A 27,323-nucleotide genomic window follows, 5' to 3' on the forward strand; every position below is an offset into this window, starting at 1 on the left:
TAAACAGTGCACATGGTCATAGAGCAATCAACTCATCTTTCTCAGTCTATCAGCAGTTATTTGATTGTGCTAGAGAGAAGAACTCTATACTTCTTTTTGCTTTTAGAAGGAAAGCTAAGATGAACAATGTTATTAAATATTATAATTGCTTCTAACATTCACTAGCAGTCACAACCCAATACAATGCTGATCCTTTTACATAAATATACCTATTTAATCCTTAAAACAACCCCGGTGAGCAGTATTATTATCTCCATCTTACAGATGAGTAAAGTGAGATAGAAAATTTAGATAACTTCCTAAAATCTAGTAGGTAGTGAGACCAATAGACTAATCCAGATAGTCTGTCATAGTACGCGTTTTCTTTTCTTTAAAAATGTTTAATTAAATAAATCATTGTCTCAATTCAAAAACCAAAAACCAAAGTACTTCTTAAAAGATCCAGCTTTTGTTTCCCTCTGCCTGTCATACGAATGGATTTTTTTGTAAATGCAGGTTTGGTCTTCTCTTGATCTTTGATTCATGCTCTTGTTCCTTTCTACCCTAGGATGCTGCAGGAATAAGGTTCTCACCAGATACAAACACTGTCCTCTTAGTGTTCACAGATTTTAAAACAATGAGTCAAATAAATCTGCTCTTTATAAATGAGTCAATTTCAAATACAGCCTAAGATATTCCCTTCCCTTTGCTTCTCTTCACCTGCATATACTTTAGCTTATCCTTTTATAGTTTCCTTATGCAAATACGCGTCTGTGTGTGTGTGTGTGTGTGTGTGTGTGTGTGTGTGTATTCACATGGCTAATCAGCAAATGCTGTAGTTGTTTTCTTTATGTTCATTTTTTTAGACCTAAGAATACCCTTTCTAGTCAGAAATAGATTCATAAGACCAGTGTAGTAAATATATTTTAATCACTGCAGATATTTGGCTGACTGCTGATCATATAACTAATCTTTTTTTCTCTATAAAGAGGAAAGAAAAATTGTACTGGCTATTAGATTTACTTTTGAGTTGTGTAAAAGAAATGGGTGGAAATTGGTTGATTAGTCTGCAATTTGAGCTTTCCCAGACTTTACAAAGTGTCTCATCCCTGGATGTTCAGTACTTCTGGAGCCAGGAACAATGACCCAATGTCATTAACCTCTGCTTTTATGTTGCGTTGTCTATAGTCTTTTTTTTTTTTTTTTTTTTCGAGACAGGGTTTCTCTGTGTAGCCCTGGCTGTCCTGGAACTCACTTTGTAGACCAGGCTGGCCTCAAACTCAGAAATCCGCCTGCCTCTGCCTCCCGAGTGCTGGGATTAAAGGCGTGCGCCACCACACCCGGCTGTCTATAGTCTTTTAAAACATTACATACATTGGTAAATATATGTACTAGCTTTATAACGTTACATACATTTGGTAAATACATGTACTAGCTTTCTAGGCCTGAGGCAATAAATTACCACAAAGTAGATGGCTTTCAGGATAATAGGGATTTAGTCTCTGTTCTGGTGGCTAGAAATCCAAAATCAGCCCGTCTGAACCCTCTAGAGGTTTTAGGGGAGATTCCATTCTTTTGTTTCTGGTAGCATTCCTTGATTTGTTTAATTAGTATATTACCCAGACACTGGCTCCTCCTACTCTTCTCAAAAATCTCCTCCACCTTTATCTAGTAAAGATATTGACTACCAGACTTTAAAGTCCATCCAGACCTTCATAATCATCATTACCTAGTCCTCTTCCTCTTCTTCCTCCCCTTCTTCCTCCTGATCCTCCTGATCCTTAATAAAGCTGCAAAACTTCTTTCTCTAGACATTTACACATCTATAAATTCTGAAAATTAGGATGTGGCCATTCAACCCACTAACATGTTTCTGGGCTTCTTATAAAACCATATAGAACATATTTTCATAAGCAGACTTGTAAAGTGTGAACATATTACTTATACTCTGTCATTTGATGGTATGGCCTTTTTAAGTGTTATTTTTTTTAATCCATTTTTATTAGATATTTTCTTCATTTACATTTCAAATGTTATTCCCCAAAGTCCCCTATACCCTCTCCCCCGCCCTGCTCCCCAACCTACCTACTCCCGCTTCCTGGCCCTGGCATACCCCTGTACTGGGGCATATGATCTTCACAAGACCAAGGGCCTCTCCTCCCATTGATGGCCGAATAGGCCATCCTCTGCTACATATGCAACTAGAGACAGTTCTGGGGGGTACTGGTTAGTTCAAATTGTTGATCCTCCTATAGCGTTGCTGACCCCTTTAGCTCCTTGGTTACTTTCTCAAGCTCCTCCATGGGGGGCCCAGTGTTCCATCCTATAGATTACTGTGAGCATCCACCTCTGTATTTGCCAGGCACTGGCATATCCTCACTAGAGAGCTATATCAGGGTCCTTTCAACAAAATCTTGCTGATGCAGTAGTGTCTGGGTTTGGTGGTTGTATATGGGATGGATCCCCAGGTGGGGCAGTCTCTGGATGGTCCTTTCATCTGTCTCAGCTCCGAACTTTGTCTCTGTAACTCCTTCCATGGGTATTTTGTTCCCCATTCTAAGAAGGAACGAAGTATCCACATATTGGTCTTCCTCCTTCTTGAGTTTCATGTGTTTTGTAAATAGTATCTTGGGTAGTCTAAGTTTCTAGGCTACTATCCACTTATCAGTGAGTACATATCTGAGTGCATATCATATGTGTTCTTTTGTGATTGGGTTATCTCAGGATGATATCCTCCAGATGCATCCATTTGCCTAAGAATTTTATAAATTCATTGTTTTTAATTGCTGAGTAGTACTCCATTATGTAAATGTACCACATTTTCTGTATCCATTCCTCTGTTGAGAGACATCTGGGTTCTTTCCAGCTGCTGGCTATTATAAACAAGGCTGCTATGAACATAGTGGAGCATGTGTCTTTATTACCAGTTGGAACTTCTTCTGGGTATATGCCCAGGAGAGATATTGCTAGATCTTTCAGTAGTACTATATCTAATTTTCTGAGGAACCGCCAGACTGATTTCCAGAGTGGTTGTACAAGCCTGCAATCCCACCAACAATGGAGGAGTGTTCCTCTTTCTCCACATCCTCAGCAGCATCTGCTGTCACCTGAATTTTTGATCTTAGCCATTCTGACTGGTGTGAGGTGAAATCTCAGGGTTGTTTTGATTTGCATTTCGATGATTAAGGATGTTGAACATTTTTTCAGGTGCTTCTCAGCCCTTTGGTATTCCTCAGGTGAGAATTCTTTGTTTAGCTCTGTATCCCATCTTTTAGTAGGATTATTTGATTTTTTGGAGTCCATCTTCTTGAGTTCCTTATATATATTGGATATTAGTCACTGCACAGGGGAAAAATTCCTAAACAGAACACCAATGGCTTGTGCTGTAAGATTGAGAATCAACAAATGGGACCTCATAAAATTGCAAAGCTTCTGTAAGGCAAAAGACACTGTCAATAAGACAAAAAGGCCACCACCAGATTGGGAAAGGATCTTTACCAATCCTAAATCAGATAGGGGACTAATATCTAATATATTTAAGTGTGATTTTTTAATCACTTAATATATTTTATAACGAGGAGATGACTCGAGAGATGACTCAGCAGTTTAGAGCACTTACTGTTCTTGTGGAGGAATTGAGTTCAATTCTCAGCATGAACATAGCAGCTCACAACAACCTGTAATTCAGTTTCAAGGGATCAGATACCCTTTTTTTCCTCTGGGAACCAGGCATGTGGTACATATACATTTATGGAGGCACTCATGTACATAAAAATAAACCTTTTTTAAAAAAAGAACATCACTTGGTGCTATTGTCAGTTATTTAGCTCTAGTTATTGTCTCCAGATCTAAGATATGATTTACAGTACTACCTTTCCCCAAAGACAAAAGTTATAAACTGTCACTGCTACTTAATCACTGACCCATTAAAGGTACTCTCGTAATGTATAAAGTGGATTGTAGTGTTTAGCAAAATGACGATTTGCTCTCTCTTCATCCCTCAGAACACTGAACTCTGTGCAAAGCATGGTAAACTGATATGTTTGTGACCTCTTATCCACTTCTGGGAAGCATTATGTAGTAAATCATCAATTTTTGTTTGCTTTAACTTTCTCCCTGTGCATCACCCAATTAATTTTAATTGGCCCAGATTCTTAGTAAGATCATTTTGTTGCCACCTGACAACCTTTGTGTTCAGTGTAGACTTATCCCATACTGTGCCCTAAAAATATTTTCCTAAGTGAAACTGACAGACATTTTAAGTTGTCCCTACAATGTAGGAAATGGGATGAGCTCTTCCTCATTTAAATGGCACCATTTGATTATGTGATAGTTTGGCTTTATACTCCGTAAAAATGACCTCAGTCCAAACATGACTGTAGCCCGTAAGAATTCATTGCTTTATTGGATCATACTATGTATGTCCACTTTCTTTTTATTTTTTATTTTTTTATTATTCTTTAATCTTTTATTACAGTCCAATTGTTATCCTCCTCATGGTCTGCCCTCCAACCTTTCCCCATACCATACCTCCTCCCCCATCTCGAAGAGGATGTCTCCACTCCCCCATCCCACAAGACCTTCCCACTCCCTAGGGCCTCCAGTCTCTTGAGGGTTAAGATGCATCTTCTCTGAATGAACACAGACCTGGATGTCCTCTACTGTATGTGTGTTGGGGGTCTCATATCAGCTGGTGTAAGCTATCTGTTTGGTGGTCCAGCATTTGAAAGATCTCAGGGGTCCAGATTAATTAACACTGCTGGTCCTCCTACAGGGTCGCCCTTCTCAAATTCTTTCAGCCTTCCCTAATTCAACAACAGGGGTCAGCTGCTTCTGTCCATTGATTGGGTGCACATATCTGCATCTGACTCTTTCAGTTGCTTGTTGGGTCTTTTGGAGGGCAGTCATAATAGACCCCTTTTTGTGAGCGCTCCATAGCCTCAGTAATAGTATCAGGCCTTGGGACCTCCCCTTGAGCTGGATCCCACTTTGGTCCTGTCATTGGACCTCCTTTCCCTCAGGATCTTCTCCATTTTTGTCCTTGCAATTCTTTTAGACAGGAACAATTCTGTGTCAGAGTTTTTTTTTTTTTTCCATTTTTTATTAGGTATTTAACTCATTTACATTTCCAATGCTATACCAAAAGTCCCCCATATCCACCCACCCCCACTCCCCTGACCACCCACTCCCCCTTTTTGGCCCTGGAATTCCCCTGTACTGGGGCATATAAAGTTTGCAAGTCCAATGGGCCTCTCTTTCCAGTGATGGCCGACTAGGCCATCTTTTGATATATATGCAGCTAGAGTCAAGAGCTCCGGGGTACTGGTTAGCTCATAATGTTGTTCCACCTATAGGGTTGCAGATCCCTTTAGCTCCTTGGCTACTTTCTCTAGCTCCTCCATTGGGAGCCCTATGATCCATCCATTAGCTGACTGTGAGCATCCACTTCTGTGTTTGCTGGGCCCCGGCATAGTCTCACAAGAGACAGCTACATCTGCGTCCTTTCAATAAAATCTTGCTAGTGTATGCAATGGTGTCAGCGTTTGGATGCTGATTATGGGGTGGATCCCTGGCTATGGCAGTCTCTACATGGTCCATCCTTTCATCTCAGCTCCAAACTCCGTCTCTGTAACTCCTTCCATGGGTGTTTTGTTCCCAAATCTAAGGAGGGGCATAGTGTCCACACTTCAGTCTTCATTCTCCTTGAGTTTCATGTGTTTAGCAAATTATATCTTATATCTTGGGTATCCTAGGTTTGGGGCTAATATCCACTTATCAGTGAATACATATTGTGTGAGTTTCTTTGTGAATGTGTTACCTCACTCAGGATGATGCCCTCCAGGTCCATCCATTTGGCTAGGAATTTCATAAATTCATTCTTTTTAATAGCTGAGTAGTACTCCATTGTGTAGATGTACCACATTTTCTGTATCCATTCCTCTGTTGAGGGGCATCTAGGTTCTTTCCAGCTTCTGGCTATTATAAATAAGGCTGCTATGAACATAGTGGAGCATGTGTCCTTCTTACCTGTTGGGGCATCTTCTGGATATATGCCCAGGAGAGGTATTGCTGGATCCTCCGGTAGTACTATGTCCAGTTTTCTGAGGAACCGCCAGACTGATTTCCAGAGTGGTTGTACAAGCCTGCACTCCCACCAACAATGGAGGAGTGTTCCTCTTTCTCCACATCCTCGCCAGCATCTGCTGTCACCTGAATTTTTGATCTTAGCCATTCTGACTGGTGTGAGGTGGAATCTCAGGGTTGTTTTGATTTGCATTTCCCTGATGATTAAGGATGTTGAACATTTTTTCAAGTGCTTCTCTGCCATTCGGTATTCCTCAGGTGAGAATTCTTTGTTCAGTTCTGAGCCCCATTTTTTAATGAGGTTATTTGATTTTCTGAAGTCCACCTTCTTGAGTTCTTTATATATGTTGGATATTAGTCCCCTATCTGATTTAGGAAAGGTAAAGATCCTTTCCCAATCTGTTGGTGGTCTTTTTGTCTTATTGACGGTGTCTTTTGCCTTGCAGAAACTTTGGAGTTTCATTAGGTCCCATTTGTCGATTCTCGATCTTACAGCACAAGCCATTGCTGTTCTGTTCAGGAATTTTTCCCCTGTGCCCATATCTTCAAGGCTTTTCCCCACTTTCTCCTCTATAAGTTTCAGTGTCTCTGGTTTTATGTGAAGTTCCTTGATCCACTTAGATTTGACCTTAGTACAAGGAGATAAGTATGGATCGATTCGCATTCTTCTACACGATAACAACCAGTTGTGCCAGCACCAATTGTTGAAAATGCTGTCTTTCTTCCACTGGATGGTTTTAGCTCCCTTGTCGAAGATCAAGTGACCATAGGTGTGTGGGTTCATTTCTGGATCTTCAATTCTATTCCATTGGTCTACTTGTCTGTCTCTATACCAGTACCATGCAGTTTTTATTACAATTGCTCTGTAGTAAAGCTTTAGGTCTGGCATGGTGATTCCGCCAGAAGTTCTTTTATCCTTGAGAAGACTTTTTGCTATCCTAGGTTTTTTGTTATTCCAGACAAATTTGCAAATTGCTCCTTCCAATTCGTTGAAGAATTGAGTTGGAATTTTGATGGGGATTGCATTGAATCTGTAGATTGCTTTTGGCAAGATAGCCATTTTTACAATGTTGATCCTGCCAATTCATGAGCATGGGAGATCTTTCCATCTTCTGAGATCTTCTTTAATTTCTTTCTTCAGAGATTTGAAGTTTTTATCATACAGATCTTTCACCTCCTTAGTTAGAGTCACGCCAAGATATTTTATATTATTTGTGACTATTGAGAAGGGTGTTGTTTCCCTAATTTCTTTCTCAGCCTGTTTATTCTTTGTATAGAGAAAGGCCATTGACTTGTTTGAGTTTATTTTATATCCAGCTACTTCACCGAAGCTGTTTATCAGGTTTAGGAGTTCTCTGGTAGAATTTTTAGGGTCACTTATATATACTATCATATCATCTGCAAAAAGTGATATTTTGACTTCCTCTTTTCCAATTTGTATCCCCTTGATCTCCTTTTGTTGTCGAATTGCTCTGGCTAATATTTCAAGTACTATGTTGAAAAGGTAGGGAGAAAGTGGGCAGCCTTGTCTAGTCCCTGATTTTAGTGGGATTGCTTCCAGCTTCTCTCCATTTACTTTGATGTTGGCTACTGGTTTGCTGTAGATTGCTTTTATCATGTTTAGGTATGGGCCTTGAATTCCTGATCTTTCCAAAACTTTTATCATGAATGGGTGTTGGATCTTGTCAAATGCTTTTTCTGCATCTAACGAGATGATCATGTGGTTTTTGTCTTTGAGTTTGTTTATATGTGTGTCAGAGTTTTTAACTGTGAGATGGCAACCCCATCTCTCCACTTGATGTCTTATCTTTCTACTGGAGGTGGACTCTACAGTTTCCCTGTTGGGCATTTCATCTAAGGTCCCTCGTTTTGAGTCCTGAGAGTCTCTCACCTCCCAGGTCTGGTGCATTCTAGAGGATCCTCTATCTCCTATCTCCTGAGGTTGCCTGTTTCCATTCTTTCTGCTGGCCCTCATGGCTTCACTCCTGCCCCCCCCCCCCCCGCCACAATACCTGATCATGTTCCCCTTTTCCCCTCCCTGTCTCCTCTCCTACCCAGGTCCCTCCCTCCCTCTGCCCTCCATAATTGCTTTCTTCTCTCTCCCAAGTGGTATTGAGGTATCCTCACTTGGGCCCTTCAGCTTGTTAACCTTCTTGAGTTCTGTGATGGTATCCTGGGTATTCTGTACTTTTATTGGATCATACTATGTACCTCCACTTTCATGTTACACAGGACTTGGACATTTTCCTTTAAGAGACTTGATAAGCATTAAAGACTAAAACTTGCTTGATAGCATCTCTTCCCTTAATCTTCTAGAAATCCTAATCCTATTAAGTGGTATGATTTTTCATAGAAGACATTGTGAAGCATAGACTGATGTATATATGCTTTTATGTAAAAATGTGATTCCTTATTGCTTAGATGTTAATTGGACATTTATTATCAAAATCATTGCCATGTTAGCTTAAGAATTTGTTATACCTTTTTGTTCTTTCGGTGTTGAGGCAGAATTTCAAAGTTGGCTTCCATAAATATTTATATCATGTTTCCTGACTAATTTACATGAGTCCAAACTATAATTATGTATATTAATCATTGCCCTACCTCCAACATTTGAACTTCTCAGCTAGATTTCTCTGAAAGAGATGGAGTTTAAATCCTCATTAGGAGTCTGTGCCTGCCACAATGTACTTATCCTTCTCACTCTTAAGTAATTCATTGATAGTGAAAAATACTGATCAGCTGGCTAAGCTAAAGTTCTGAGTATAAAGATAAGTAGAACAAAATTATCAACTTTCCAAAGTGTAATGTATCTCTGTGTACACATGCATGTGGTCATGTGTGCATGTGAGTAAAAATGTACATCTGGTGGAGAAAGAAACATAGAATATGCAAAGAAAGCATAGAATATGACACAGCTGAAAGGCTATGCATGATAATTCATGTCTGTAATACTAGGCAGTTGAGGCAGAATAACCACAAGTCTGCGACCAGCCTGGGCTACAGTCTTAAACCCTGCTTTATAAAAAAAACAAACAACAGAATGGGAGCATGGATATTTAGCTCAGTGACAGAACATTCACCTGGCAGGTATGAAGCCCAGGGCTGAATCTCCATCACCACGGGAGGGAAAAGTTTAAACATCTTAAAGTATCAGAGAGATTAAGTAAACAAAAACAAATTAGAAAATAGAAGTTCTAAAGAATATAGCTAGTAAGGTAGATCTCACTAATATCTATGAGACTGTATTTTGGTACTACACATAATAAAGAATACACTCAGTGCCTTAAAAATACATATCCAGAATAAGATCAAATATTTTCATAAAATATCAATGATTTCCATTAAATAGGAAACAAGCAAATGTAACAATTTGAGAATATTACAAAAATAAACTATACTAACATAATAGCCTTGAAAACTAGTAAGACATCTGAAAAAATCCAACAAGATTCTGTCTGAACTGAGTAGCCAGATTACTACCATTAAACAAGACATTTAACAGCATACATGCCTGATATTATACAATATGGACATAGTATTATTTCTTTGATATTCTTCCCAAAAATCCCAGTTATCAGGACACATTCTAAAATACTTGCAACTCCAAAATATTCTCTGTCAGTCATGAAAGACAAGGAAAGATTGAGCAGTTGTCACAGATTAGAAAAGACCAAGGAGGAATACAGGATTCCAGGTTGAACTCCAAAACAGAAAGCCACCAAGGAAAATGGGTGAAAATTGACCAGTGTATAGATTAAGCAGTGGTATTTTGTAAAGTTAATCTCTTTGTTTAGGGGTCAGTATAGCAACTCAGGCCTGTAATTCCAGCATTTATGAGACTCAGGCAGGAGGATTCCTATAAGTTCTAGATCAACCTGAGTTACAGTGAGATCTTGTTTCAAAACTGAATCAAAAATTTTCTGGTTTAGGTAAATTTGTTCTGAGGCCAGGTGTGGTGGCATATGCCCTTTGTCCCATCACTGAGAACTAGAGGAAGGAGGGTCTCTTAGTTTGAGGCTAACTTGGTCTGCATAGCAAGTGCCAAGTTAGCCCAGAATATGAAATAAGACCTTGTTTCAAAACAAAACAAACAAAATTTAGAACAATTTACCAAGGTCATTTAAGATATTATTAGTATGTGAAACTACCTGAAGGATATATTAAGAATGTGGTACCATATGTAATGTTTCTGTAAGTGTATATTTATTTCTAAGTAACATTTTAAGTGAGGTAATGCCTAAGTAATTGTAAGCTATCAGCAGATATTTGTTACTTTAATTGAGTTGAGGGTTGTTTCTTTTACTTAAAAAGAAAAATCTCTTTTGGAATAACCTGTATTGTTTATTTAAATTCAATGAGCCAACAACAACATTATAATAATAATAATAATAATAATAATAATAATAATTATTATTATTATTATTATTATTATTATTGAAGGACTCCTACCCTTTATTAAATTCAGAAGAGCTGGCTTCCCTCTTCCTGTGTCAAATCTTCCCAGACATAAATTGACCTACTCATTTAGGGATCAGGAAATGTTTGTCTTATTGGAAATGCATGGTGAGAAGGAATGATCTTTTTTAAAAAGAGAACATTAAACAGTATCTGTTTCATACCTATTTTAAAGTTTATGCATTGTATCTTCCCAGGTATTCCGAAAGGACCTCATCAGTGCCATGAAAATTCCTGACTCTCACCATGTTAATCCTGACAGCTATTACCTCTTTACTGACACATGGAAAGAAGAATGGGAAAAAGGAGTCCAAGTACCAGCCAATCCAGACTCTGTTCCAACGCCGTCTCTCAGGTACTGGCATGTTTACAACTTTGACTGAGGGAAAGAGCTCTCTTGGGTTTTTTTGTTCTTTTGGTTTTTTGGGGGTTTTTTTCCCCCTTGGGGAGAAACTTAAGAGTGTGTATACATTTCTAACATGTGAAGTTAATTTAGCTCACAGGTATACCACGTCATGATTGATGAATAAATTCTAGCTCATATATCTAAGATATTCATAAGATGAAATGTTTTGAAGTACAATCTAAAATTAGGAAAAGGTCTTAGACACCAAGATTTCCATATATGACTCAGCCATCAGTGGCATTTATTAGTCTTTGAAAAGATAACTTTTCCATAGGAAATTACTTCAATATAACTGGAGCCTCATTAGTGATGGTACTAGTAACTGGCCAAAACATAGCTTCTAAAACAGAAACTACATGACCTTGTTAACGTAGAAAGACATCGATTTTTGTGAAAGAGTTTTCATTTCAGAGGAAATATTAAACTCTTCAAGAGTAGTGCTGGCTGGGTGCGGTGGCACATGCCTTTAATCCCAGCACTCGGGAGGCAGAGGCAGGAGAATTTCTGAGTTCCAGGCCAGCCTGGTCTACAAAGTGAGTTCTAGGACAGCCAGGGCTACACAGAGAAACCCTGTCTTGAAAAACCAAAAAAAAAAAAACAAAAAACCCAAACAAACAAAGAGTAGTGCTGGTTTTAGAAACCATTTTGATTTTGGTGTTTCCAGTGCTTTCCCAAGTCTGACAAGTAAGATGTTCAGTGTAAGTTTGAATGAATGTAAGAATGAATAAATCGAAGACAGCTCCAAATAAAGTGCTGCTAGAACATGTTCTACTGTGAGAAAGTATAAATCTTTTTTTGCCTTTTAAAAATAGTATTTTATTAATTCTTTGAGAATTTTATACAATGTACCTTGATCATATTAATATCTCCTCTCCCAACTCCTCCAGAATCCTGCCACCCCCACCCTATCCACTCAGTCTGATATTTCTTTCCTTCCTTCCTTTCTTTCTTTCTTTCTTTCTTTCTTTCTTTCTTTCTTTCTTTCTTTCTTATTGTATATTTATTTCTACCACTTAATTAGTTCCCCTCCCCCTTTTTGAGAAAGCATCTCACTGTATAACCTAGGCAGGCCTTTAACTCATTATATAGCACAAAATAACTTCAAGTTACTATTCTTCTGCCTCAGTCCTGTGAGTACTAGGATCGCAAACATGTCACCAGGCCCAATATATGTTAGTTTCTTAAAGGGTAGAGAAAGTATCTTTAATTTATCTGCTCTTTCACCAGATTCATAGTCCTATTTATGCTCTAGAAGTGCTTATTGAATCACTTCCAATAATGTAGGCCAAGGTAGCCACACACTCTGTTAAGGAAAGCTTCCAAACCCTTTTTGTTTAACACACATTCCAAGCTTCACTTGCTTATTATTGATACCATCTCCCATCTCCTAAAAAGAAGAACATCAGGAATGAAAAAAGTCATATTTTCGTGTCTTTGTTATTATTTTATCCTTTTATTCATTTTTATATCCTAACTGCATTTTCCCCTCCTTCCTCTCTTCCAATCCCCTCCTCCCAATTCTCTTCTACCTGCCTCTATCCACTCCTCCATTTCTCTTCAGAAAATGGCAGGCTTCCCATGAATATCAACCAGCTATAGCATATCAAGTTGCAGTAAGACTAGGCACCTCCTCTCCTATTAGGGCTAGGCAACCCAGTGGGAGGAAAGGGTCCCAAAGCTCTCAGTGTTCGGAGTCCCACATGAAAACCAAGCTACACAACTGTAACATACATGCAGAGGGCCTAGGTCAGACCCATGCAGTGGGTAGGTGGTTCAGTCTCTATGGCCCACTGTGATCCCAGGTTAGATGATTCTGCAGATGATGTTCTCATGGTATCCTTGTCCCCTCTGGCTCCTACAGTCTTTCCTCTTTCTCTTTCACAGGATTCCCCAAGCTCTACCTAATGTTTGTCAATGGGTCTCTCGGCATCTGTTTCTGTCAGATGCTAGGTGAAGCCCCTCTGGTGACAACTGGGCTAGACACCTATCTATGAGTATAGAAGAATATCATTAGGAGTCACTTCATTTGGAGTATGTGTCTCTAATTGTGAGAGGAAGCTAACTGTCAGACTCTAAATTTTATTGTGCTACTATCAGATAGATACAATATTTAAAGTAGTACATGGGACATTTTCTACTTAATCCACAAATTAAACCTCCATAAAGTATATTTTATATACTGATTTAACATCAATACCAAACATCAACTGAGGTGTTTCAATCCTTGGAGTGTTAATGGGATAAATAGCACCAAGGTTTGTTTATACACACACACACACACATATATACACAGACACACACATATATATGTATATATATGTGTGTGTCTGTGTATATATGTATGAGACAGTAAAAGACCTTCAAACAACTTCTAGTCTTTGAAGAAGGAAATTGAAGGTATCAGAAGATGGAAAGATCTCCCATGCTCATAGGATGGAGCCCAGGACCCAGAGGCTAAAGAACTCAGAGACCCACAATAGAACCAAAAAAGAGGGGGGGGGGGAGGAAAGACTGTAGGAGCCAGAGGGGACAAGGATACCATAAGAACATCATCCGCAGAATCATCTAACCTGGGATCACAGTGGGCCATAGAGACTGAACCACCTACCCACTGCATGGGTCTGACCTAGGCCCTCTGCATGTATGTTACAGTTGTGTAGCTTGGTTTTCATGTGGGACTCCGAACACTGGGAGCATGGCTGTCTCTGACTCTTTTGTCTGCTTTTGGGACCCTTTCCTCCTTCTGGCTTGCCTTGTCCAGCCTTCATACAAGGGGAAGTTCCTAGCCTTATCGCAACCTTGATATGTCATGTTTGGGTTATATCCCTGGGAGGCCTGACCTTTTCTGAAGGAAAACAGTAATGAGTTGATTGGGAAAAATGGAGGAAAGAGACTGGGAGGAGTAGAGGAGGATAGGAAACTGTGGTTGGGATGTAATATATGAGAGAAGAATAAAAATGATATCAAAGAGAAAAAGTAAATTTTGAAAATTAGGAAACATTCTATCCCTCTTCAGAAGAGATAATATAAAATTGATGTTAATTCTTTTAAATTGGTTTTTATTTTTAATTATGTGAGGGAGAGAGAATGAGTGTATGTGTTTACACAGGCAGGTTCCTGTGGGGGCCAGAATCATCGGATCTCTTGTAGCTGAAGATAACATGTGGTAGTGATCTGCCCTGCCTGATGGATGCTAGTAACCAAACTTGGATTTTTTTTTTTGCAAGAGCAGTTACACTCTTTTAACTGCTGAGCCATCTCTGTAACCTCAGTTCTTATTTAAATGTTTGATAGAATTCTCTAGTAAAATATGCTAAGTGTAGACACTGCTCTTTTGTTGTTTGGTATCTTATCTATAAATTTAATCTTTCATAGTTATCTTGTTCATATTTGGTAAGTTTTAGTACTTAGATGCTTTAAAGGGTTAGTTGTTTTATCTAAGTTGTCAAATTTATGTGTATGTATATATTCATACTTTTCTCTCTGTAACTGTCATATTTAAAGTCAACAGTCTTATCCAGGCTTTCATTTGTACAACAAGTAAGTAGACAAACTTCTCCCTATGAATTCTCTCTCATTAAGTACAACTAAAAGTCATAAGCAGCTTGTAAAACACAAACTTCTTTAAAAGATCAAAAGAAGGTGACAGGATCTACTGTTGTTGATACCTTTGAAACAACGCAGCTGTGTTTCCTGAATTTTCTTTTTTTTTTTTTTTTTTTTTTTTTTTTTTTTTTTTTTTTGCTCCCAGATTCTGGAGAAAGTGGCAACCGAGAAGCACCAATGATTTAAAAAAAAAAAAAAAAAGTAGGAAAAGCTTACTCTTCCTAGTGACTGGGAAAGGGACAGCCTATCAAATCAGAAATTTTACAGTTTGTTCATCTCCAGCCAAACTTTATGAAACACCCCTTGGGCTGTCATTCTACCCTCTTCTCTAGCACAAATGCAATAAAGAGCTTAGACTTTATCTTAACCCTGCGGTGGTGATTCAGCCTGTTTAGGGTTGTATCAGAAGACTTAATGGGGAAACAATATTCTCATTTTTACCTGAAAATAATGCTTCCTCCTTCCCTAGTGGTGTCAGTCAAGGCCATTCAGTCGTTCTTACTAATTTCAATGAAGGAGGTATCAGTGAAGGTCTAGTAGGAGCCAGAACTTCCAGCCACACCCCATAAGTCACAGAAAATTCCTGCCATAGAGAATAAGTGGTAACCTACAGCTTCTTGGCAATAATAAGACATTGTCTTCCACCCCAACTCTGATGACCAACCATAGTAGTTTTCTAGGAAACCAGCCAAAACTAAAGGTTTAAATAAGATCTCTGGTTTTATAATTACCCAGATATCTAGGTTTCAATAAGAAATGACTCATCAAGAGCACTCCAAGGCAGCTGGGGCAGTAGCACAATGGTAGAATCCTTGCCTAGGCTCTGAGTTTGGTTCTCAGTAACAACATAGATATACACATACATACACATGGAATGGTTAAACAGTAAATATTCTAAGAGATAAAAAGGTTTTTGAGACATCCTTGGGATCATCCTATAACTCATTTAATTTCTATATATAGGAGATCTTGACTCTACTTTCAAAGTACATAGAAATTTTATGTATTAAGTTGAAAGGAAAATGCCCCTTAATGATGCATGTCTACACAAGCCTTCCTTTTAACTTCACTGCAGTATTTGGGCATCTGGGCCTCCTGGACCTCCAACTACTTCCCCTACCGCATAACTTTCCACATCATTCCCTTTCCATTATAGGCTACAGAATTCTACCACTCATGATTTTGATTATGGAAATTGAGTGTGTACAATGTATAAAGCATTTTCATATATGTTATTTGAAGTTTAAAGATGTTCCCTAGTATTTGTTTCCATTATAAGTTTCAGTGTTTACAGTAAATTGTTCCCAAACTTAGTAGCTCAGAGCAATTAGACTCGAAATTTGAGTCTCACACAGTAAGTAGCTGGGGATCAGGAGTAGAAACCTTTTAAAGGCCTTTTTACAAATGTGCCTGTGTCCTTAGACTGGCATGACATGAGAATTACATTTGACTTGACTGCTTCATAGTGTGACAATTCAGCACAGTCATATTCCTTATAGGCTCCAGGCACAAGACACAAGACTCTGAATTGTACCTGTTCCTTCCTGACAGCCAGGTGAAGGCTGCACTCCTTTTTATGACCCAGCTTGCGGTGCTCATGATATTATCTCTGCTGGTTCAAACTATCATAAGCCACTTTCTATTGAAAGGGAGGAGAAATAATCTTTAGAACTTGAAGACTAGAGTCACATTGTAAAAGAATATGTGAAATTTAGAAAATGTCATTATGTCATGTAAGTGCAACTGTCTTATCCATTAAGTCACAGAAACTTTGGAAGAAAAGGTCATCACAAAGTAACAAGATTAACAAGGGGCATTTGGAGAGAGTATACCTAAACATAATTTATGAAGTCAGGGGTTGTGATTCACTCCTATAAATCCAGCACTTGGAAAGCAAAGACAGAAGGATCAACATGAGTTCAGGGATAGCCTGGACTTCATGGTGAGTTTATAGAGTTGAGACTTATCTAAAAAAAAAAAAAGACATTTTTATGAGAGACTTAGTTAATAGCTAATTTTAAGATACTCATTTCAAATCTTTTTAAAATGTATAATACTGTGATACTTATATAGTTTCTACTGTTCACAAATAATTCTAGACACTCACTAGGAAACAGCATATTCTCTACCTTTCAAATACTGAGATTAGTCCCTGAGTGGCTACTGTTAATAAGACACTTGGGGAGGCTTTAGGTCATTTTCAGTGAATCCTCAGTGGCACAGCAGAGTCCACTTGGACCTGACTTAGTATTGTTCCAGCCACTCTGATATATATGTCTGAAGAACAAGTGAATAAACCTTTCCCTAGACCTATGGTTGTGGGTCCTTTAACAAAAGTTCATCATCTTAGAAAGCTATTGAAACATTCAGTTATACTAAAGGGTCTAAAGTGAAATTTACGCTTACCTTGTCCTGACAGAATTACTTAGATCTCTAGGTTTGTGAACATTAGCTGTTTTGGTCAGTGATCTGATGCCATTGATGATGTCTCTATATGTCTCTATATGTCCAAAGAAAATCATAGAAGGATTATCTCAGGCTTTCCTCTTTAGGAAAGCAGTAGTTTTTAACCTGTGAGTTGTAATCCCCCTTAGAGGTCACATATCAGATACTTATGATTCATGACAATAGCAAAATTACAGTTATGATGTAGCAAATAAAAAGTTTTATGGTTGGTAGTCACCACATATGGAACTGTATTAAATGGTCTCAGTGTTAAAAAGGTTGAGAAACACTGCTCTAAAGCTATACTAGTCACATACACACATAAAACAAAAAGATACTCTTTTTTAAATTTTTTATTAGATATTTTCTTTATATACATTTCAAATTTCAAATGCTATCCCTAAAGTTCCCTATATCCTCCCCTCGCCCTGCTCCCCTATCCACCCAGTCCCACTTCTTGGCCCAGGCGTTCCCCTGTACTGGGGCATATAAAGTTTGCAATACCAAGGGGCCTCTCTTCCCAATGATGGCCGACTAGGCCATCTTCTGCTACATATGCAACTAGAGACACGAGCTCTGGGGGTACTGGTTAGTTCATATTGTTGTTCCACCTATAGGGTTGCAGACCCCTTCACCTCCTTGGGTGCTTTCTGTAACTTCTCTGTTGGGGGCCCTGTGTTCCATCAAAAAGATACTCTTAAGTGTGTCTTTTGATAACCAGATAGTGTGTGTGTGTGTGTGTGTGTGTGTGTGTGTGTGTGTGTGTGTGTGTGTGTGTAAATGAAGCTGTTTCTAAAAAGGCCTAAGCTAGAGATACTAACACACAGCCCTTGGGAGGCTGAAACAGGGAACATAGCAAGAACTTGTCTCAAGGGCTGGAGAGATGGCTCAGTGGTTAAGAGCAATGACTGCTCTTCTAGAGGACCCATTTTCAAATCCCAGCCACCATATGGTGGCTCACAACCATCTGTAATGGGATCTGATGCCTGTCCTCTTCTGGTGTTTCTGAAGACAGCCACAGTGCACTCATATAAATAAAAATAAATTTTAAAAATCTAACAACAACAACAAAAAAGAACCTGTCTCAAAAAAAAATCCTCTAGGCATGGTAGCACATGTCTTTAATTCCAGTATTCAGGAAGCAGAGGCAGGAGGCGCTCTATGACTTGGAGATGAGCATGATCTACATAGCAAATTCCAGAATAAAACCCAAAATAAAATAAAATCCTAAAGTAACATTCCTACAGATTTTCTCTAAGTTCAGCAACTTCTTGTGAATCTGCATTAATTTGACCTTTTTACCCATGCGTTTTCTTGCATTTGCTGTTACTGTTTCACTCCTCAGATTCAGACTTTAGTTCACTATATTTAATGAAAGGTGACTGAGATGATATCACCATTCTAATTATCATTATGCTAAACTTTGCATTGAAATATGATATACACTCATAAAATATAGAATGCATAATTGTATACCTGAATGAATTTTCCTGAATTAAACATATTCATTTAACTGCCACTCAGATCAAGAAATAGAACATTACCAACACCCCAGAAGCCTTTCTTCTGCTCCCTGCCAGTAACTGACCTCCCTCACCGTAGGTAACAGTTTTGCCAGTTTTCGAACTTCATACAAATAGAACCCTATAGTATGTATTCATTTGAGATTGGATTGTTCTGTTCATCATTATGCTTGTGAGATCCATCCATGCCATTGCATGTAGTAGTTCATTAAGTTTTCACTCATACGTCATATTTCATTGTGTGAATATACCACAGTTTATTTATCCATTCACCCTCAGTAGACATTTAGGTTGCTTCCAGCAATTGCAGAAACTAAACCTTTTTACTTATCTTTCATGTCTGTGAATTTTTATTAAATATATACCTAGGAGTAGATTTGCTAGGTCAAGGACATCTGTCTGTTCATATTGAATACATACCTTATAACTATAACATCTGCTGATAAAGTGGCTTATATCAGTTCATGCCCAAGCCAGCAGCATAATAATAGGTGTATTTGCTTCTGCTTCTTACCATCACTTAGACCTTCATAGACTAGTTTTGTGTCCGTCTTTTAAATATTAGCCATTTTAATAGATAACAGTGATTTTGATTATGATTTAAATATCTGTGATAACTAATAAGATTGAGGCCCTTTAAATTCTTTATTTGCCATAATGTAGCCTTATTTGTGAAGTGTCTGCTTAAGTCTTTCCCCTAGTTTTTAATTGGAGTATTTTTCTTTTCCAAATTGATTTGTTAGACTTTATATACATTATAGATATAAGCCCTTTGTTGCCTATCTTTAGTTGCAAATATCATCTACCCCATGAATTGCTTTTTTTCTCTCTTTTAATAACCATAGTTTTAGTACGTGTATTTTTTCAGTCTTTTCCTTTTATGTTTGATGACATTTGTGTTTGATTTAAAATACCTTTGCCTACTCTGATGTTATAAATGTATTCTCCTTTGTGTTCTTCCAGAAGCTTTTTAAACATAACCTCCATTCAAGAAAGATTATAATGTACATTTTCCTTGTATAATTTCAAGTACTTGAGATGAATCATTAGCTATAATGTCTTTTTTTTTTAAAGAAAAAGACATATCTTGGGGGGAAAATCAAATATTCTATAATTGCTTTGTAAGGCCATGTACCAAAAAGGTGCAGTATATTTGATCTTGAAGTCTCTGGAGAGCATGTGTTTTTCCTTTTCAGTAACTTTATTCAAAATTAACTATTTGGAATCATGGGCTTTGGAAAGAATGCTTAGAAGAAAATAAATATGCTCTCTACACTTACATGATCAACTATATATTACATGTATTGATATGCTTGATAACCCTTCTACATATATGATGACTCTAAAATTAACTCTCAAATCCTTCCAGAGGAATGGTTTTCATTATTTTATGATAACATGAGTCAGCCTCCCCACCACCACCTCTAAATAACTCTATTCTTTAAAATTGCCAGGAAATAATAATCCAGATTTCCTCCTAGTTGTATTTTTTTTGATGCCTCATCTGTTAAACCATCAATTGTAGAATAAGTTGTGGACATGAATTTTGTTTCATTTTTTCCTTTGATTGGTTTTCTTGACTTGGGTTCTTGAATATCAAGAGCGCTATAGATTTTCTCAAGCTCACTGCAAAAGTTGATGCAACAGTAGGAATCTTTCATTCCATCATGTTGCCCTGGCTCAGACCTGTGGCTGCTCTCATATGTGTTAGGAATGCCTTGGGTTTTGTGAAAGTCTATGATCTTTTTGTTTTAACTCAATTGCATAATGAAAATAATAAGAATATAGCAATCACTAATGTTACCAAAACCTGATTTTATCATATATCATACTAAATACTTTATTTCATATAAGCATAATAATCTTACCAGTTTGGTATTATTTTATTAATTTATTATTGTTGTCTACTTTTTTTGCAACAAAACAGAACCTTATCTAAATTAAGTAATTTTTCAAGACCACTTGACAAATTAATGGCAAAAAAGGCCCCAAAATTATGCTTGTATATATCTAAAACCTGTACTTTGCACTACTATCTATGGAAGAAAATCATGGGTTTTCCTGAGGCATATTAATGCTACCTTTGTGAAGATAATACTTATTACCAGATTTTTTTCCTTCTAAATATACTTGGTGACTGTTGGACCAAGAACACACAATACATTTACACTTCTTAGAATAAATGGTAGTAGGGTCTCAGATATGTGGAGGTAAATGAAGCATATCATTATCATTCAATAAGTTCACAGAAGATGATGAAACTGAATTTGCAGAAAGGGATCTGCCATATCTCCCAAAGTACAAAGCAGAGCATGCTCCCCAGAATGACCAAAGTCGTTTGGTGTATCCTGTCAGCACCTGAAATCTGTCATTTTGTTGATTGTTGCCAATGTTTGCTTTTCTAGGATTATATCTGAAAAAGTAAAGGAGATGCTTTTTGTCCGGCCCCGGAAATATATCCGTTGCTCCAGCCCAGAGTCTGCAGAACCTGGCTATATCAATACCCTGGAGCAAGCAGCATCTACATGCCGCTATGACCTAGATGACATGGATATCTTTTGGCTTCAGGAACTCAATGAAGACCTTGGAGAAATGGGTAAGCTATTTTCTTTATAAGTAAGTTGTGCTTTGACTTCACCAGTGGATTTTTTTAAGTTGTTAAAGCACTGCAAAACTTGCTTTTGTCTTGCTTTCCTTTCTTATCCACCCTTTCACTCACTATTTTTGATCAAATGAGGCATTTATTCAAGCGCATAAAGTATAGTAGTGTTTTATCTATATCAATTTTAATCTATGTTAAAATAGAATAATAAAATTTAAATGACCTTTCCTTAGTTCAATGTAATAGTACAGATATGGATGGCACATAAATTTCATGAAGTTGTTTCATATTGTTAAATGTTATGGGGTGATGGTTGACTAAACTTCTGGTGAAAAGAATGCTGAAACCTGTTCTTCAATTAGTCCTGAAAAGCATTCTCTTTAATGAGCAGGGCCACAGGTTGAGGTGTATCTTCCAGATGTTGGAGAAAAGGTCTATCTACAGCATTTAACAGCACCTACTACAAGGGATAAGTTACTCTGATCATCCTTTAATAGAAGGCTTCTAGTTTTGTTGCCCAGAATTAAACGGAAAAATATCTCCAAAGCAGTTCTTCTTAGTTTTAAACTCAGTTTTAAGTTTTTTATGTTGAAGCTAGTATATGAATACATATAAAAAAAGTTAAAATTATATTAAATCTTCTTTGGCATGGTAATGACAGTTATTCTGCCAAAAACATAATCTTAGTTTTGGCTCTTAAAAACTTAGTGTGTGCCAGGTGTGGTGGCGCACGCCTTCAATCCCAGCACTTGGGAGGCAGAGGCAGGCGGATTTTTGTGTTCGAGGCCAGCCTGGTCTACAGAGTGAGTTCCAGGACAGCCAGGGCTACACAGAAAAACCCTGTCTCAGAAACAAAACAAAACAAAACAAAAAACAAAAAAACCCTTAGTATGTTCTGTTTTTTATTTACCCTCTAAGAAGAGTTTCAGGTGGCCAATTAAGAGTGTAAATCACAGAGAAGGCAAGAAAAGAGGGGCAAAGTCAGAGTATGACAACCTAATGAAAGTGCCTCAGTGTGTGGTTTTGCATGCATATAGAATTCATAGATAACACAATCATCACAATGCTTCCTTTGATTAAAAAACTGCCCTATAAGTTTAATGCTTTACAATTAATACTCTTTGGATGAGCATTTTACTTTTTTTTTAATGGAACAGTTTGATTTACAGAAAAAAATGGACATTCAGCACAGAAAATGCAAATATTTACCTCAGATATATTGTTTCCCTAATATTGACATATTTCTTTGCCGTGGTATATTTACCATGATGAAGAAACCAGCACAGGTACCATCACTGTTAACTGATGTTGCAGACTTTATTGGACTTTCCATTTTCTCTCTACTGATCTTTTTCTGGTATAGGATCCCATCCAGGACACCACATTTCATTTAATCTTAGAAGAGCTGTTTTGTGTGTGTAGGGGTGAAGCCTCATGGGCTTTTTTCCCTATCTACTTTAGCATATCTGTTTGTGTCATCCTTTTTCAGTTCATCTTTAGGCAGTCATATTGGTGAGATTTTATAGGTGTAGCTTCTGACATCACTAGGAGACACAGCCTCATAGCAAACTTCCTGGTCTTCTGGTTCCTACCATTATTATGTTCCCTCTGGGGTGTGTTTTGTAGATATATAGCCATTGAAGCTGAGCTCCACAACTCTGCATTTTGATTGCTTATAGTTTTCTGTAGTGGTCTCTGTTTAAAAGATAAGTTCTCTTGATGAAGGGTGGAGTCTGCACTTACTTGTGGGTAGAAGGACAAATGTTTAGAATATAATTAGAGATTGTGCTAGTTTAGTAAAATAGTGGTTGTAGGTTCTCCTTCAATATCCATGACTTTTTGCTTGCACTAGCTAAATTTCCAGTACCGTTTATAGTTTCCCTCTTGTAAATAGAGAGCTATTGGTTACCTCCATGACATGCATACCACTACTGTACACTTAGGTGATTGTGCCATATTCAACCCTATACAAAGAAATACAGGCAACTAGGGAATGCTGAGAGCAAGAGAAATAGACATCCCCAGGGAAGAGTACCGTGACTAGTTATCCAATAACAAATGATTAGCCCTGAAAACATGCATACAAGTTTCATTATACAGACTGAGTAAGTGATATTTAGGCATGCACTCGTGTGTGTGTGTGTGTACACATACGCATGGAGCAATAATTAGTGAAACGAAAGAGATCATGAATTTGAAGAACATGAAAGGGTATATGAGAAGATTTGGAGGGAGAAAGGGGAAGCAAGTATTGTGAATATATTATGATCTCAAAAATAATCAAAAAAGTATTTGTTTCTTTAAACTGTAGTTTTTAAGGTTTTTTTTAGATGTATTCATTTTATTTTATGTATATGAGAGTTTTGCCTCTGACTTAGATATGTTTTCTATTTCTGTGATGAAACACCATGACCAAAAGCAAGTTGGGGAGGAAAGAGTTTATTTGGCTTACACTTCCACATCGCTGTTCATCACTGAAGGAAGACAGGACAAACAAGTCAAGTAACCTAGAGGCAGGAGCTGAGGCAAAGACCATGGAGAAATTCTGCTTACTGGGTTGCTTCCTTTCTTCAATGACTCTAGCTTGTGTCAAGATAACATGTAAAGCCAGCCATTATGTGTGTACTCCATACATACCTGATGTCTGCAAAGGCCAGAAGGCATCACATCCCTTAGAACTGGAGTTGTGAATCATTGTGAGTCCTCTGGAAGAACAACTGCTCTACACCACTGAACCATATCTCTAGACCCCTTAGAAGAGATTTTTAGGAGGTTTGCCTTGTGTCGAGTTTTTCCTTAGAATTAATGGTATTGTAGTCACACAGTTTAGAGCTTAAAATAAACTTTTAAAAATATTAAATTAAGCATTTTTGCTCAAATAAAAGAATTTTAAATGTGTATGCTGACTACATAATGGGTACCATACTAAACAATGAACAAAATAACCCATTCTCACAAGGTAATAATTCGGTATTCTTATTTTATATATAAGAACATTAAGATAACAAAGCTTACATAGCTAATAGGAGATAAAGTTGGAATTTGAATCCAAATTCTCATAAGTAGACACCATAACTCTGCTTTATAAAATTAGCTTACAAGGTAGCTAGTTTATTACATTTTCATACATACTTAATTTTGGTTGACCCTGTCCCCAGTCCCTCATCTCCCCACCTCCCATCCGTGCTTAAACCCTTTCATTCTGAGTATTCCCCCTTCTGTTTGCAAATCATATACATTCTTTTACCTTTCCCACACCGCTCTCTAAGGCCATTTTTTTTTACAAATTTCATTTTTATTTATGGCTTGATAAAGTTGTTTATATGTACTATATTGTTATAATTCATTAATCAGTTGTGCATTTGTTTAGGCAGATTCCATTTCCTTGCTATTGTCAATAGAGCAGCAATTATAAAAAACATGGATTACAAATATCTATGTACAAGATACAGAGTTCTTTGGGTACCTACCCAGCCTAGACACTAACTCTTTGTCCCTATATATCCCTCTGTGTATAATATATACATATATGTATGTGTGTGTAGCTAAGTATATGCATATATGAATGTATGTATGTATGATGCTTTGACTGAAAAATAAGCCTGATAAAATGTTTTGCGTCATAAGTAGATTAAAAAGGTAATTTATACAGATTTGAAAGTATTTATGATGACTAATTTTGAAAATTATACTTGTGTATGTCTATGTATGTATGTGCGCATGTACATGCAAAAATCACTGGTCTCTTGGGAGAACTGGGTTTTTACCAACATCAACCATTTGAATCTTTCAGTTGGGTTAAGTATGGAAAGTGAGGGAAAAAAAGTATAAAAAGAAAAAGGAATAAAGAAAAGAGTGATTTCAGAATTACATTTAAATTTTTATGAATGCTAATAGGTTTCTAGTAATACTTGTTATTGAAAATGGTATTAGATTTTTTTTTAAAAAATCGGGTTTTAAAAACAGTATTTCACATATATATTACTAAATATATATTTACCTAGAATTTTCTTCCATTAGTATATTATCATATGAAAAACTCCTGGTATAATTATTGGGTGTTCTTAGTGAAGTTAATTTGTTAATAATGTTATTTGTGTTCAAAGAATTAAGAAATTTAATATGCTACAAATTAAAGTGTTCAAAATTACAGCTGTTCATAAAAGTCTTATAGTAGTAGGAATAAAAATAGAATAGGGTTTTTATCAGGAGATGGACAAAGATTTATTTTTTTTCAATTTTATATTTTTCTGTGCAGGTTATGGCCCAATTGATGAGACTCTTATGGAAAAGACAATAGAAGTTCTGGAACGCCACTGCCATGAAAATATGAACCATGCTATTGAAACAGTGGAAGGGCTAGGAATAGAATATGATGAAGATGTGATCTGTGATGTGTGCCGGTCTCCAGACAGTGAAGAAGGGAATGATATGGTATTCTGTGATAAGTGTAACGTCTGTGTACATCAGGTTAGTCCAAATGGAGAACATCTCCTCATGCAAGGTCAACACTAGTGTCAAAGTCAGAGGATAACATTTAGGCATTGGTTCTTCTAGTGTTGGGCTTCGGGGATTAAACTCAGATTGTCAGGCTTGGCTCGTGCCCTTACCTGATCAACAGTCAGATTTTTAAAATTTCATTAATTACTTATTTCTAACACCCATATGTAAATGTCTTACATTTAAAGATGAAAAATAAAAATTAGGCTCTGCTTTTTTTAGTACTCTCTCTAGAAACACTACTTCTTATGATCTCTAAGCTGCTTCACCTATTCCCAAGAGGCTAAACCTAGGTCTTTATTGTGTCACATTATGTCCGGACCATTGAGATTGTCTCATTTGATTCACTCAGGAAGTCCCTATGCTTCTTGCCTAGGAGACTCTCCTCTGCATTTAAGATATTCTCTACCTTAGAATCTCTAGGACATCATCACTGACCCATGATCTGTAATCTATATATAGAAGGCAAAGAGTTCTTATTTTAGTACCCAGGGCCTTCCCTATATACTATTCCCAGAAACCTAGGTCAACCCTACCTTTAGAGACCACAGGTGTCTGGGACTCTAAAGGACTATCTTAATGCCTTATTTTTACAGACAATGTAAGCAAAGGTTAAGTGACTTTACCCAAGTTATTTCACATCCTTTCTAACACATACTAATAATGATTAATAATGACATATTAATAATAATAGTGTTAGTGATGTCAGCACTCATTTCAACTCTTGTCCATATCTATGTTCTGTGCTCTGGTGAAACAAGGTCACTTGATGTATAGTGATGAATATTGGTAATACTATCCTGTCTCCATTTTATATCCATGTCTGAATTTAAAAATCTCTTCTAAGAGCTAAAGATGGTTCAGTTGATGAAATATTTGCTGCCAAAGCATGAGAACCTGAGTTCCCAAAGTACATGTAGAGAACTGAGCCCAGGTCTGCAGATGCAGAGACAAGAAGTTCCCTGGTGCTGGCCAGCCAGCCTAGCTAAATCAAGTTTCATGTCCATTGAGAGACCCTAGTTCAATAAACAAGATGGAGAACAATTAAGGAAGAAGATATTTAGCACTAACTTCTGACCTCCACACACATGTACAAGCACTCATGTACATGTGAACATAGCCATATACAATCTTGTCTTCTACATCACATTATCAAAATGTACTTCATCTTCCAAGCTGTAGTTCATGTTCGTTCTTGATTTATACTTAACTGAATTTTTATTTGTCTGAATATGTTATATATTTTATTGATACTATTAATTTATTTAACAAATACTGTATAACACTAAGTACCATCCATGAGCCAGAGCTGTGCTGCATTATGGTGACACAGTAATTAAGAGGCAGATACGCTTTCTGCCCCTCCCCCAGGTAGACCATGGTGTAATGACTAAAAAGAAACTGTCAGTTTACCATAGTGTCCAGGAACTTTTATAGATTATAAATCCATGCTGCTGTGGTAATACATGGAAATGATAAAGGTAAAAAACAACTTTCAGCAGGTAACACTCAACGCTGAATCTTAATGGCTGAAAACTGATGTCAGTATATCCAGAAAGGTTCAGACTATGTTAATGGCAAGTAGTCAGGAGTGAGTGAAATGTGTTAGAATCATGCCTCTATGAGTATTTGAAGAGCGGAGGAAAAGCAAGGAAGCCAGGGATAGGAAAGGAAAAAAGGCCCACATATGAAGAATCTTCTGACAAACTAAAAACTTCTC

The 27,323-nt window shown here is 37.3% G+C and overlaps 1 protein-coding gene across 5 annotated transcripts in view; it reads left to right on the forward strand.

The window, feature by feature from the left end:
• The window catches only part of Jade3 (jade family PHD finger 3), a 94,628-nt gene that overhangs the window by 43,484 nt on the left and 23,821 nt on the right, over positions 1 to 27,323 (forward strand). For 2 of the 5 annotated variants that reach the window (XM_011247477.2, XM_011247476.2), the window contains exons 6-9: positions 10,719 to 10,876; positions 18,503 to 18,580; positions 20,907 to 21,097; positions 25,362 to 25,573. In XM_011247477.2, the coding sequence (XP_011245779.1) occupies positions 10,719 to 10,876; positions 18,503 to 18,580; positions 20,907 to 21,097; positions 25,362 to 25,573 (639 nt within the window). Of the gene's footprint in view, positions 1 to 10,718; positions 10,877 to 18,502; positions 18,628 to 20,906; positions 21,098 to 25,361; positions 25,574 to 27,323 lie in introns of all 5 variants that reach the window. The other 3 variants (XM_030251375.1, NM_199317.2, NM_001289684.1) reach the window with 2 other exon arrangements.

This window comes from Mus musculus, chromosome X (genome assembly GCF_000001635.26).
Source record: "Mus musculus strain C57BL/6J chromosome X, GRCm38.p6 C57BL/6J".
In the NCBI taxonomy this organism is placed as follows: Eukaryota; Metazoa; Chordata; class Mammalia; order Rodentia; family Muridae; genus Mus; species Mus musculus.